General features: G+C 41.7%; 1 protein-coding gene across 3 annotated transcripts in view; it reads left to right on the forward strand.

The window, feature by feature from the left end:
* Nucleotides 1–297: 297 nt before the first annotated feature.
* The window catches only part of LGR5 (leucine rich repeat containing G protein-coupled receptor 5), a 129,933-nt gene continuing 116,656 nt past the window's right edge, over nucleotides 298–13,574 (forward strand). For all 3 annotated transcript variants that reach the window (XM_068971660.1, XM_068971661.1, XM_068971662.1), the window contains exon 1: nucleotides 298–509. In XM_068971660.1, coding sequence (XP_068827761.1) covers nucleotides 298–509 — 212 coding nt within the window. The remainder of the gene's footprint in view (nucleotides 510–13,574) is intronic.

Raw genomic sequence — 13,574 nt, forward strand, 5'->3', positions numbered from 1 at the left:
GATTCGGGCTGGAGCGCTTTAAAACAGGAGCGTGCGAGCGGCGATGCTGCTCCGCACCGAGCAGGCCGCCGGCAGCAGCAGCACTCACGGCCCCTGCAGCGGCTGCAGCCAGGGCCGCTCCTGGACCCCGCGCGTCGGCAGGGACCCGGCAGGGCCCCGGGGCGCTTCTCCTTGGCGGCCCCGCGCTGCCCGCGCCCGCGGAGCCGCAGAAGCCCGCCGAGCTGCGCCTGGCGCGCCACGGTCTGCAGCCCGGCCGACCCTCCCCTCTCGCCGCCGAGGTCCCGCTGCCCGGGCACCATGGACACCTCCTCGGTCGGCGTTCTCCTGTCCTTGCCGGTCCTGCTGCAGCTGGCGGCCGGGGGCGGCTCGCCCAGGCCCGGCACGCTGCTGCGGGGGTGCCCCGCGCACTGTCAGTGCGAGCCGGACGGCAGGATGCTGCTCAGGGTGGACTGCTCAGATCTGGGGCTTTCGGAGCTGCCCTCCAACCTCAGTGTCTTCACTTCCTACCTGTAAGTGCGCCCCGGCTCTGCTTCGGGAAGCGAGCAGAGGGAGGGAGGCAGGCGGGCCCTCCACCCGTCTTTGGGGCTCTTCGGCTCCCGCGTGCTGTGGAGGGGGCGGACGAGGTTGCCAAGGGCGGCTTGGTCAGGCGTGTTTGGGCCCCTGGGAAACGCACGTGTCTTGGGGTAGCGCGCCGACACTTTCTGGGCCCTGCAGAGAAACGGCGGCTCCAAGTGCAACCCTGGGGAAAGCGCTGGTGCGCTGCAGCTTTGCGGTCCACATCTAGGCAGGTCGCCGCGCGAATTCCTCCGACTGCAGGCATTTGTCTGCGATGTGAACATCTGTGCCCCTGAACCTGGAACCCAAGGGCAGGCTGCCCAATTTGTCCCTGCCCCAACCTCCGCCTCCTTGTCCTGTCACGTTCCGCGAAGAGATGGGCTGGAAAAAGTTTCCCCAAAGGAGAACTGCAACTTGTCCAGCTCAAAAGGAACTTACTCTTCATCCTTTGCGCTGTCGCGTGATGCAACCTTTTTCTGTTTCGTTCTGTTCTTTCTACCCCTTCCACCCCCCTTTTTTAAATGAAGTGATTAAAATGTGGCAACCACAAACCCCGATTAGAGCTGCCAGAACGTTATCTTTACCTTTGGCTGCCCGAGCCGCCCTTTGAAGTGCCCGCGGCTACTTCGTAATCTTTAACCATCTCCTCCTCCGAGGGAGGAAAGGGAAGTGGGTTTAAGGCGGCGGAGCGGGTAAACAGCGGCGCCCACACCCAAGTGGAGACTTGAAGCTCTCTGTCATCCCTCGGGGATCCTACAACCCGTCTCCCACCCCCACCGCCACCCCCCCCACCCCGTCCCCCATCACAGCCTCCAAAGCCCCAGTTGCGGAGACGAGGCAGCGGCTCGTTTCTTAATTTTGTCTCCGGAAAATCCAGGCCTGGAGGGTAACAGGTGGCTGGGTGGATGAGATGACCCAAGGGGACCCCGATTCTTGTGAACCGAGGCGACAAATGTCCATCTCCCCATCTGAGGCTCGCTTCCTTCGGGCAGAGAGACTAGGGGTTGGGACCACTCGGGAAAAGAGGCACTCGTGACCGCAAGGTTACACGTCTGGGTTTTAACTCCAGGCACGCCGGTAAACCCACCCGAAACCCTGGCAGTCCCAGTTTCGGCTTCTCTGATGTACCTTGGCAGGAGCAAACTGGAATGTTTGTGAACTCGGTCTTTCCTCTGTTTGGTTGTCTTCTGGAGGGAAGAAACATGAAGAGGCTTGCACAACGCTTTACACTAGATAGTGATTCTTTTTCTAGAGACAGAGTGAGGAAAAAAAAATTCTTTTTTGCTTGCTTTGATTTTGTGTTGAAAGGGAGGGATTATCCTGCTAGATTTTAGTATTAGAAGGTGGCAGTTCCCCTCCTCACCTACCATAAAACTATTTTGGCTGCTTTCCTTATCTGAAAAGATTATAGAATTAATCTATTTCCCCACAAGGTTTCCCTTCAGTGGCACTTATTGCGTGATGCAGTGATATTTTTACAGCAATGGAAATCCACTCCCCTAAGTGATCATTCTCTTAAGAATTCACATTTCCTCCTCCTAAACAGCTCTCTGTACTACAAAGCAGTCTGTACTACTTACCTCCAGTCTCTGGATTTAACTGCTAAGTTTAGTGTTTCAGGAATCACATATTCTTCTGCGTGGTGCATTTCTGTTAGTGGTTGGCAGTTGCATTCAAGAGCCTAGAACTGCTCTTGCCCGTCATCCTGAAGAAACTAGTTATATACGAGGGAGGTGTGCAATCCCCTCAAACTCTATGTAAACCATACAGTTGTTAGAAAACTCCTTAAGCATACAGAAAATAAATGTCGGGACTTTTTCTTTTCCTCTCATTTATTAGGCTTCTGTTATTAAAAGTTGGCATAAAATACCACTTCCAGTCATTTCCCTCATACCTCAAATGCATTTAACTGCTTCCTCCGTGTGCTGGGCAGATCTGACTGCCACTGTTTCCTATCTGGCTATCATTATAGATACTCCCTCAGAGTTAAGATACCATTAGGAAGGTAATTGTCAGCTTTCTCTGTGCTGTTGATGACAGCCTATATCTGGCCTAAAGTGAAATTTCTCAGTGTTTTATATATTATTAAAACCCAACATGTCTGTGAAAAAAAAGTGTCACACTGAATGCCAAATACTTGTATCTAATGGTTAACTTTTCAGGGAATGTGAGGGCTAAATGTAGAAATCAACCCTGAAGTAAATAACCAGACTGATGTTGTCCATAATAAGCAATTTTAGAATCTGGTCTCCATATCTAAGACATAATGCCAGAGGCCACTGGATGCTCTGGCTTAGTGGCTTGAGGGGTTTGGGGCTTGAGGGGTTTGTTTTGACAACCTCAGGAACTCTGCTGACATGAAGTGCAGACGGTGCCCTCTTTTGGTTACACCTAGCATTAAGTGACCATTTCTCCTTCGCTTGTGCACTCACACCCTGAAAGAGAAATCTTTATTTATTCACATCTGAATAAATAAGCTTGTATTTTACTGGTCATATTATTTTAAGAGATGACTTCTTTTTGCTCTTGAAAAGAAACATGAAGTTATAGCCCGGCTCCACGGAGGGCCCAGTGGTAATGAAGCTCTGATGGGAAAGTTACTGTGTGCAAAGACTAATGTGAGTGAGAGGCCATACTACTATCTCTTATTGTTTGTACTAAGTTAGCACCATTTCTTTGAGTCAAAATGTTATCTCTTAATCTTCCTCCCCACCCAGAAGAGAACAAGCATTCCATTTTCTTCAAACAGCTTGATGATGGCAAGTTGCAGCTGTACACATTTGGCAAATAGATTTGCCACAATCTGATAACTGGCTAGTCCAACCCATAGGTGAGGAAAGTTTCCTAAACCTCTTTATAGGAGGTTAGAGTTATTTCTGTACAGTTTTATAATCTTTCTTCCCTAGAAAAGCTAAACGTTAAGCCAGTCCAAACATTAATATTAACTCTCTTTTCTTACTGAACTGCATTCTCCAGTGAATCTGTAATTGGGCCACTGAACATGCATGGTAGAAGCACTGGAAATTTTCAACCTTAACCTCTCTCTCTTATTCTCTCTTCCACTAATTATGTTCACCTAGCAGAAAATAAGGAACACACCAAGATTAAGACATAAAAACAGACAATAACTGTTTCCAGTGTTTAATACATCTCAACCTACCAGTAGTAATCTGTCAGAAATGAAGTAGTTCTAGTATCTAATCTTATAGATAAGTTGTTTCAATGCATCAAATTGGACATTTTTGCTAACGGGGGTCTTAGAAATAAGCTCGTGTACTACTTTGATGTATCTTTCATCCAGTTAGTGTAGTATTCAAATAGAAAACTAAATCCTAATGAACTTCCTAATGTAGTAAATGTACTTTTCTTGAACATTTTATTTTTAAATGAAAACTGAGTTTTTTCCTGCAATTGCTTAAAAACATGAACATTTCAGCCACAGGCAAATACATGTCACATGAAACAAAGTTATCAGGAGAAAGAATTTTTTTTTAATTTTATCAATTTGGTTACTTTTCTATATGTAGCTTCCTAACAAAATTTAATTTTACACACAATTGGTAAAACTAGTTTTTAATAAAAACCAATCAAAAACCTCGGTTATAACCAATTAGCGATGGCCCTGGTATCATACATGTATTCAAAGCATGTAAGATACACTTTCAAATTTAAAGAAACTTTTCAGAATCTTCCATGAAAATTGTTTAATATGTTTCTACTTCCCTTCAAGCAAAGAAAACTATTGTAAATGAAGGAAATTTTTGTACTTTAGAGATGGTTGCAAAAGCCTTAATTGTTACAACAGTCTTAAAATTTAGGTCAGTTGCAAACTATAGTGTGCTCTACAACATACTTGCAAAATTCATTAAAAATATAATGTTATCAGTGACTTTTCTGCATTGTAATATTCTTTCTTTTTCTCCAGGATGTCTGGGTTTTCCTAGTAGTGTTTTTATTATGGGGGATAATTATTGAAACTAGTTGACTGAGTTAGTCTGAGTGATTTTTTTTTTTTTTGAGATAGTGTTTCTAATTCAAGCAATCTTAATGGTATAGATTTACAAAAAAAAAATTTTACTATGTTCAGCACATACATGGCAAAGTTTGTGTGACAACACTGAATTTTTACATATAATTAGCATAATTTTCACTCAGATCTTCAATCCTTTCTCTCTTTAAATATTTTCTTCAAAGTAAAGGTGGAGTTCTGATCAGCAACAAAAGTGGCGATCACAAATGAGTTATTAATAGAAGACGAATCAAAAACTAACCTTTGTAATTACATAAAAGTATATTTTAATAATGAAACCATTCCTACTTGGATGTGCTTGAAAAAGCTTAGAAACACAAAACTAGTCTGTAATTTCTCAAAGTCAAGTTTTGAACCGTTTGATAGTTTTTAATTCCCAAAGTATATAACTGTCAAAGGTATAGACATAATATCCAAGTAAACAATTAGCTGTCATAAATTAAAGACATTATAGAATATTTACAGTTTTACAACTGGCACCTAATATCTACTTACTTTAATAAAACATTTTTATATTTCTTCTATTGAATTTATACATGGAAGTCATTTTAGCTATAAATTTAAGTATGTTTCCCATTAAACCAAATCTTATATCAAAGTTAGAAATGAAAAACAGTAGTGAGCACTGCATCGAACAATTTTGTCAAGTAATTCTCTTGGTTTTATTCACTTATTTATATAAATTTAGAATAATGCTAAACAGAACATTTCCTTGTGAACACCCCACAAGTGGATATTTCTGATATATTGAATTCTTCATGAGAAGGCAAATTCCTTCCTAGGAGATTCAACGTCCTCACTCCTGTCGCAATGTTTCACTTTATACAGTCTCATTTTGTAGTAGAAAGATGAATCAGACTGGCATTAGAGTCATTTGATTACTGGCATTTGATTACTTATCAAAAATAACAAGCTGGTAATTTAGTCCTATTGCTATTTTTTAGTATCTTAGAATTTCATTTGTTAAATTACCCATGAATTCCAACCTACTACAACTCTTTGATTCCCAGATTCTATCAGCTTCAATCCACAGTTTTATTCAGTCATCATAGATATCAACTATATGTTCAGTTTCACCCATGGAATTTGTTAGCTATGGAAAAAGGAGACACTGCGTAGGCTATAAGGTGGAATGTTTCATAAATATCTTCATAATACAAAATTATTTTGTTTCTCCATAGATGACAGTAGGAAGCAGGTTCATTTCTGAAATCTCTGGCATTTTTTCCCACTTCTTCAAGTTGATTTTTTTTTTTTTTTGCACTGAGTCCAGTGGAAATATCTTATTTGAAAATAGTAGGTAAAAGAATGTTAATCATTTGATTTCAAAAAAATGGAATAATATTATCTAGCAGTAATACTAAAAGATGGTTAACAGGGTGTTCGAATTAGAAGGTTAAATTTTTTAATTAAAAAATATTTAATTTTAATTGAGATATAATTGATCTGTAATATTAGTGTCAGGTGTACAATGTAATGATTCAAATTTGTATCAAATCATGATATGATAGCCATAGTAAGTCTGGCTAGCATCCATTAACCACACACTGGGTTAACTAAATATTTTTAAGATCCTTTGGAAGCAGGAGTCCTTTCTCATATCCTCATTCTCAATATTTAAGATGAATTGACACGTCATTTATTTGATAAGATGAATTGACACATTATTTATTTGATTCAGAATGGAGAATTAGTTCAAGGTTTTATCTATTCAATATTTAAATCTCAATGTTTAATATGGGTCAGGAAGCTGGAATTTACTTTGAACGTATGCAAAAGAACCATCCATTCGCCATGAAACCATCTTCCTTAAAATCAGATGGATTAATTCTCCAGGAGGTAATGATGTGCTCTCTTTCCTTCAGGGTTTATCTTCCTCCCTAGACTGTGAGCTCCTCCAGGCTAGGAAATTTTTCACTTTATTTCCCAGCTGCTCAGACCAGTACCTGGCAATTAAGGGATGTTCAGTAAATACTTGAGGAGAAGGCAATGGTACCCCACTCCAGTACTCTTGCCTGGAAAATCCTATGGACGGAGGAGCCTGGTAGGCTGCAGTCCATGGGGTCGCACAGAGTCGGACACGTCTGAAGTGACTTAGCAGCAGCAGTAAATACTCATAATGTTGAATTGAATAGAATTGGCGTAACCAGCTGCTGAAATCCTAATGGCTAAAAGGGCTCAGAGAAAGATGACAATTGTCTGCAAGTAACAGAACAACACAAATCTGCTGGTATCCCACAATTGCAGCTCAGCCCCCTTGGAAATATAGTTAAATTCTACTTATCTTAAATGATGCTATGAGTTGTTTAACAGACAGACCAGAATTTACATGTCTAAATTACTTTATTATTATAATATGACAGCTGACATTTATATTATTCTTTCTGAGTGCCCCCCATTATGGGACTACTTTACTCAATCCCATGCCCCTCAACAACCTTTTGACACAGGTACTATTCTCATACCTGTCTCGAGTGGCCTGTTAGCTTATTGCAAAACTATTTCCAAGGCTCAACATGTTTTAGGGCCTCTTTGAAATTATCTTTAGGGCTAGTTTATCAGAAAACAAGGAAACCATCCTTCTAATGTTTAGTTATGCCTCACAGTAATTGTAATTAGTGCTGAAATATTTCAGCACATTTTTCTTCTTAGGAACATAACTTATGAAGCCCATATATGAGAAATATTTCTTCAAGGAATCCTAGGAAATATAGTCTTCGGTTTTTGATAAGATGAGAATAATATTATATAGCTTAGAGCCAATATGTTAAGTTTAGTAGCTACCTTTTCCTATAGCCACAGAAACTATTTCTCTGGTCTCCAAGTCAAAGATAAATTGTGGTGGTGCCCAAGTATTATAAAGAGTGATCAACTGACTAATAACTTCCAAGTTGAAAATGAAACTCTTTTTCTCTGTGACCAGATCTATGCATCAAATAAAGTAGCTAACTTCTTTGAAACTATTTCTCAATTCTGAGAGATATGAGAGAGGTATATCCATAGAGCTGATTCACTTTGCTGTGCAGTAGGAGCTAACACAATATTGCAAAGCAACTGTACTCCAATAAAAATTATTTTTTTAAAAAGAGACATGAACTTTCTTAATAGGCCAATTTTATTTAAGTTTGTGTTTACCTTCAAAACTGATAAGATAAGATGAATTGAGACATTATTTATTTGGTTCAGAATAGAGAATTATTTCAAGGTTTTATCTACTTGTAAGCTCACTTGTAAGATCACTATGTAAGCTCTGCATGGTTTAACAATTAAGCCAGTGAGACAGACTTCTGTGTAAATTAGAAATCTGGATAAGGCAGAGAAAAGTCCCTTCCTTCAAACAAAGAAGAACTGAACTATCCATTTAGTTTCTTCAGTCCTTCAGTTCATTTGCTGCTATAAACCTATGTGTTAATCATTTATTATATTACAAAGTCGATATGAAAAACCAATAGTTGACCAATTAATTATAAAGCATATTCAGCATAAAGAACACCTACTCAAGTAAGAACTGATGTTTAGAAATTTTAGGTTACTTTGAGATACAGTCTTTAAAAACTCTTACAACAGTATGCTTGACGTCAGTTTTCTATGAACAATAACAATTTTAAAATTATAGCAGATACAAATTACTTATATACTACCTATAAGATAGGTAAGCAACAAGACCCTACTGAATAGCATGGAAGCTATATTCAGTATCTTGTAATAAACCATAATGGAAAATAATATGAAAAAGCATGTATATGTAAAAATTTATTCAGCAATCCCTAATTGTCAAGTGTCTCATTTTTAACATATGCACATTTTTCCACATTCATTTTGTCCTTCCTTGCTACAGGAGTTTGACCTCACCTTCTAACAGAGACTGTGATGGTCAAGGAGAAAGAAAGCCATCTCACATGCATGTTACACACACACACACACACACACACACACACACACACACACACACACAGAGCAACACTCCGATAAGAAACAGTTTCCTTTGTGCCACTTGCTCGGTGGAATGGGTGGAAATGATACACATTGACATGGCATGGCAGTGGAGGGCCAGCCCTTTTCAGGGGAGAGAAGAGGAGCTGCCTGTGAAGGCACCTTCAGTTCACTTCAGAAGCTGAAATGCAGAAGACAATTGTCCTGGCAATGGGAGCCCAGCTCCAGCTAAGAACGCGTGCACCGAGCTGACCTTGCTCATCAGCCTGCCAGCTGAGATTAAGCTTTCCTCAAGTGGTCCCTTGTTAGTCCAGCCTTTTCCCCAGCGTTGCTCATCTTTCACTACTGGAAGCCAAGTGTTTCAAACTGTTACTCAATTTTGCAGCCAAATTCCTTTATTTTCTCCTCCACCTCCTCTTCTGCCCTCTCTCTGTCTCTCTCTCTCACACACATACACACCAAATGATGACTAACCTTACATGCATGCTTTCCTTTCGAAAGTCCGCATTAAGAAGAGAATCTAAGAATTTTTGTTTCTCTAAAAAAAAAATAGTAAATATTCTTGTGCTCCTTTTTTTTTTTTTTTGAAACCTTGATTAAGTAGAACAGGGACCTCTGCAAAAGATGGCTCTGCAAAAATAACCTTCCTTTGATCAAAAAAGCCACAAAAGTGTACTTCTCAGGAAAGTACAAAACCACACATGATCTCAAGTGGAAAAAATATAAAGAATTTGCTGAATTTTTAACCTTAGCACATAACAAAGATATTATTTTAAAGTTGGTTGGTTAATGTGGGCTGTGTTAGAACTTTCATTGTGTTGTGTTTGGGTTTACCCAGTGTTATTTTAATGAGTTTATTGGTTTGACACACAAAACACCACATGGCGCTTAAAGGTTTTAGGTTATAAATTTTCTTGTGAGGCACTTACTTGAAGGAACTCTTACATAATCCATTGGTCTTTAAATCTATCAGCATAAAAATAACCTTTCACTTTTTACATACATAAAAGATTATTTAGCTATAAAAACCAAATAAAAATTTCCATGGAAGGAGCTACAGTCCTTAATCATCTGTTATGTGTATAAATTAAGGTTTTCACCATAAGCATTTATTTCTCTGTGACTGTTGAATGACTCTACAGGATGAGTTTGGAGTGTTCTAGTAAAGACTGAAAGAAGAAATCTCCCTCTTTATTTTCTCTTATTTCCTGTCCTGAAGGGACCCTTAGACCTGCCTGCATTTGGCCATGGATGTACTCTATAATTAGTGGTGTTAATTGCCCAATAGAGTAAAACCTAGAAAAAAATAGCAAGAGAGATGGAAAGAATAAGTGGGGAAATCAGCCACTCGAAGAAGCAACCCAGACAGAAGAGAGAGACAGCAAGCCCCAAACAGACATTCAGCCTTGGATGGTACCCTTCCCTCGGGTTTCTCTTGATGCTTCTCCATCCCTCTCTATCAGATAGTATCAGAGGAGGACTGAAGGGCACATCTCCCTTAATGCAGACACTCTTCCCCACCAGGACTGCAATCTACAAGATGAAGGGAAGTTTAGGAAGAAGAATCTTGGGGATTAAAGTTATCAACCCTAAGTGCACCAAAATTGGGGTCTTTGATTTTAAATTGAGGAAGCCACATTACTGTTGCTTTGGTGGGAGACCTGAACTCACTGAAACCCCCACACCCCAGCAGCTGTTGTTCTCTGGGGCTCTGTGCAGTGGAGTCCAGGAGGAAGTTCAAGATCTTTTTTTCACTGAGTCTTCAAGCTCGAGTAACAAAAGGAAATCCCAGTTGAACCAGATTCTCCCAGGGTGTAAGCCAATCTCATTTGAAGATCTCAGAAGTTTTAGCAACATGATTAACTGACAGGATCCATCTTCCACCCTGAAGCTGCTGACCTTGAGCATAAAGTCCACTGCCCCAAGGTCTTGTAACAGTGAGAAGTGTCAGATGGATACAGTCTGGTCCCGAATAACTATTACATAGTAATTTGAAGCCCCCTTTGCCTTAGCAGGAGGAACTCCTCAGAACACAGTTAATTGTGTAAAGGGAAAAGAAAGGCTGATTTGGGGAGATTTATATTAAGTACGGTAAAATTAATTCAGAGGTTGAGCTAACTACATTTAGAGTAAGTTCTACTGTAAAGAATTAAAAGGATTAATCTTTTATCCACAAATTACCAGAATTACTAAGCTGTATACCTAAGGTCACATTACATAGGGCAAAACTGAAATTTAATCATGATTGCTAGAGTGTTACCCTAATTGCCCAAATAAACAGAATTAAAATCACTTGGATGGATTGCAGAGGTTTTTGAGGAGTCAAAAGCTATATCTAACCATAGGCTTTAGAATAAAAAGACCTTCAGTTCAGTTCAGTCGCTCAGTCGTGTCTGACTCTTTGCAACCCATGAATTGCAGCACGCCAGGCCTCCCTGTCCATTACCAACTCCCGGAGTTCACTCAGACTCACATCCATCCAGTTGGTGATGCCATCCAGCCATCTCATCCTCTGTCATCCCCTTCTCCTCCTGCCCCCAATCCCTCCCAGCATCAGTCTTTTCCAATGAGTCAACTCTTCGCATGAGGTGGCCAAAGTACTAGAGTTTCAGCTTTAGCATCATTCCTTCCAAAGAACAGCCAGGACTGATCTTCTTTAGAATGGACTGGTTGGATCTCCTTGCAGTCCAAGGGACTCGCAAGAGTCTTCTCCAACACCACAGTTCAAAAGCATTAGTTCTTCAGCGCTCAGCTCTCTTCACAGTCCAACTCTCACATCCATACACGACTACTGGAAAAACCACAGGACCTTAGAGTTGCCCTAATCCAACACCTTCGTTTTCACAGATGATGAAATTCACGTTCATAAGAGATAAACAGCATGCCCCAAATCACATAGCTGGTAAAGACGGGATTGGAACCCAAGTCTCCCAGAAACTTCAGTTGAATAATTCTTTTTTTCACGTTTTTGCACCAACGTCAGATACCCAGGTGAATTCTAAATACTCCATTAGTTCTCTAGATGTTGCCAAGAATCCTGTTGTTTAGGCATGATATATGTTCATTTCTAGGTGTGTGCTGGAATCTTAACCCAATAAAATTTTGTTGCATTGCAGACACAGTTAAAGTTCTCTCTCACCTAAAAATCTGTATGGCAGAGAGAAACAAACAGGTTTAATTTGAGGAATAAACAATGTCCCAAGTTTCAATTCATGGTCAGTAAACATGTCTTTATTGTCATTTAAATTTCACTTGGGATTTTAATTTGACCAAATTCAGGTTGCCTTCATATTTGTCCTGCCTGTTCCCTTTCTCCTCTAGCCCCAAATTCAGGTTCTCCTGATTTTTTTGTGTGGATAACTGTTGCAGTGTCCTGTGCTGGTTTGCATAGAGCCCCACAACACACACGCACTCCCTGCCACCCCATGAGTTTGTCCAGGAGGCAAGTCTGTTCATGTCCCCCTTCCATTCAGTCCTTTAGTGGTTTCCCGTGGCTTTCACAGTAAAGTTTAACTCCTTAGTTTAACCTACAGAATCACCATGTCGCGCCTCATCCCCCACCGACAGCCTGTTGCCAGCCCTCCCCTCTTCAGCCCCATGTCCTCTGGTCTCCAGCCATATCCAACTACATCCTGTTGTTTCCCTGTTTCAGGCCTCCAGCTTCTCAGATGTGTCTGCCTCTGCTTGGAATGCCTTTCTTCTTCTTCATCTTCACAGCTTCTGTGAGTCTTCCCGTATTTAATTCAAGCGTCACCTCCTCCAGTTTTCCGTGACCCGCCAGTCTCTGGGGCTTCCGCATCATGCTGAGCCCAGCCCTGTCCCAGCACACATCTCTCGTGATTACCGTGCTCGATCTGTTCTCACTACTGGACTCCATATACCCCTTGATTCTCTTAGAACAAAGAAGAAAGGAGTCTCCCTGGATTAGAACACAGACTCTCTGTGTACCAACCATGGCTTTCATTTTCTGTATTTTATGATGGCTTGTTATCTTGGGCCCTTGCATACCCAGGAGGGACAGAAGGGCTATCTAATCCTGGTGATAGCAGCAGCAACTCCCCTGTAAGTGTGCCTTTCGTGTGCAAACCAAGCAACACAAGCCCACACCCCACCACCTTCATTATCAGGCTCTTGCAGGGATTTTACCCTCTAGGTCAATATTTCCTGTGCTAATCCCCCCGGGCCAGGTACCAGATAACTCGGGGCCACAGCTGCACCTTGAGCCTGACTGATATTATTCGAACTAGCTGATTTCAAGTCTGCTTATCCTGCTCACTCTTCCCATGGGAACCAGAACAAAGGCTCTAGCCCCTGCTTTCTTCCCTCTCCTTCTGTCACCCATGTGGTCCTGACCCGATATGTCCGCCTGCTCTTGGCAACGTGCATGCTAAGTTCCTTCCATCGTGTCTGACTCTTTGCGATGCTATGGACTGCAGCCCGCTAGGCTCCTCTGTCCATGGGATTAACCAGGCAAGAATTGGAGTGGGTTGCCATGTCCTCCTAGAGGGGATCTTCCCGACTCAGGGATCGAACACACATCTGTGTCTCCTACACTACAGATGGATTCTTTGCCCCTGAGCCAAGGGGGGAAGCCTGGCCACCGTGAATGACAAGCTGTCTTTTGCTAGCAGTCATCTTGAATTCTAGGGGCAACACCATACCTGAATAACACAAAAACCTTTGCCCCTGCACGCCTGTGCCTAGTCAGCTTCAGAAGCAGCTGCGGCTGCGGTGCACTTGAGGGAGAGTCAGCCCAGTTTTCTCTCTCTAGGGGACCCGCCCTATTCCCTTAAACACTGCATAAGGCTTGTCTGTCATCCATGCCTAAAGTGCCGCCAAATGTGTAACAGGGAGATAAGCTGATAGAATCTCCGGTATAATCTTATAATGTGGTGACCAGGAAATCCTTCCCTCTAAACTTGGCAGACTGCATTGTTTGTAAATTCCCAAGACAGAAAAAAAAAAAAAATCAGAACGGGCTCTTTAGGGGAGACTTCCCGGGTGACCCAGTGGCTGGGACTCCAAGTCCCCAGTGCAGGGAGCCTGGGTTCAGTCC

The sequence above is a fragment of the Capricornis sumatraensis genome, chromosome 4, assembly GCF_032405125.1.
Source record: "Capricornis sumatraensis isolate serow.1 chromosome 4, serow.2, whole genome shotgun sequence".
Classification (NCBI taxonomy): domain Eukaryota; kingdom Metazoa; phylum Chordata; class Mammalia; order Artiodactyla; family Bovidae; genus Capricornis; species Capricornis sumatraensis.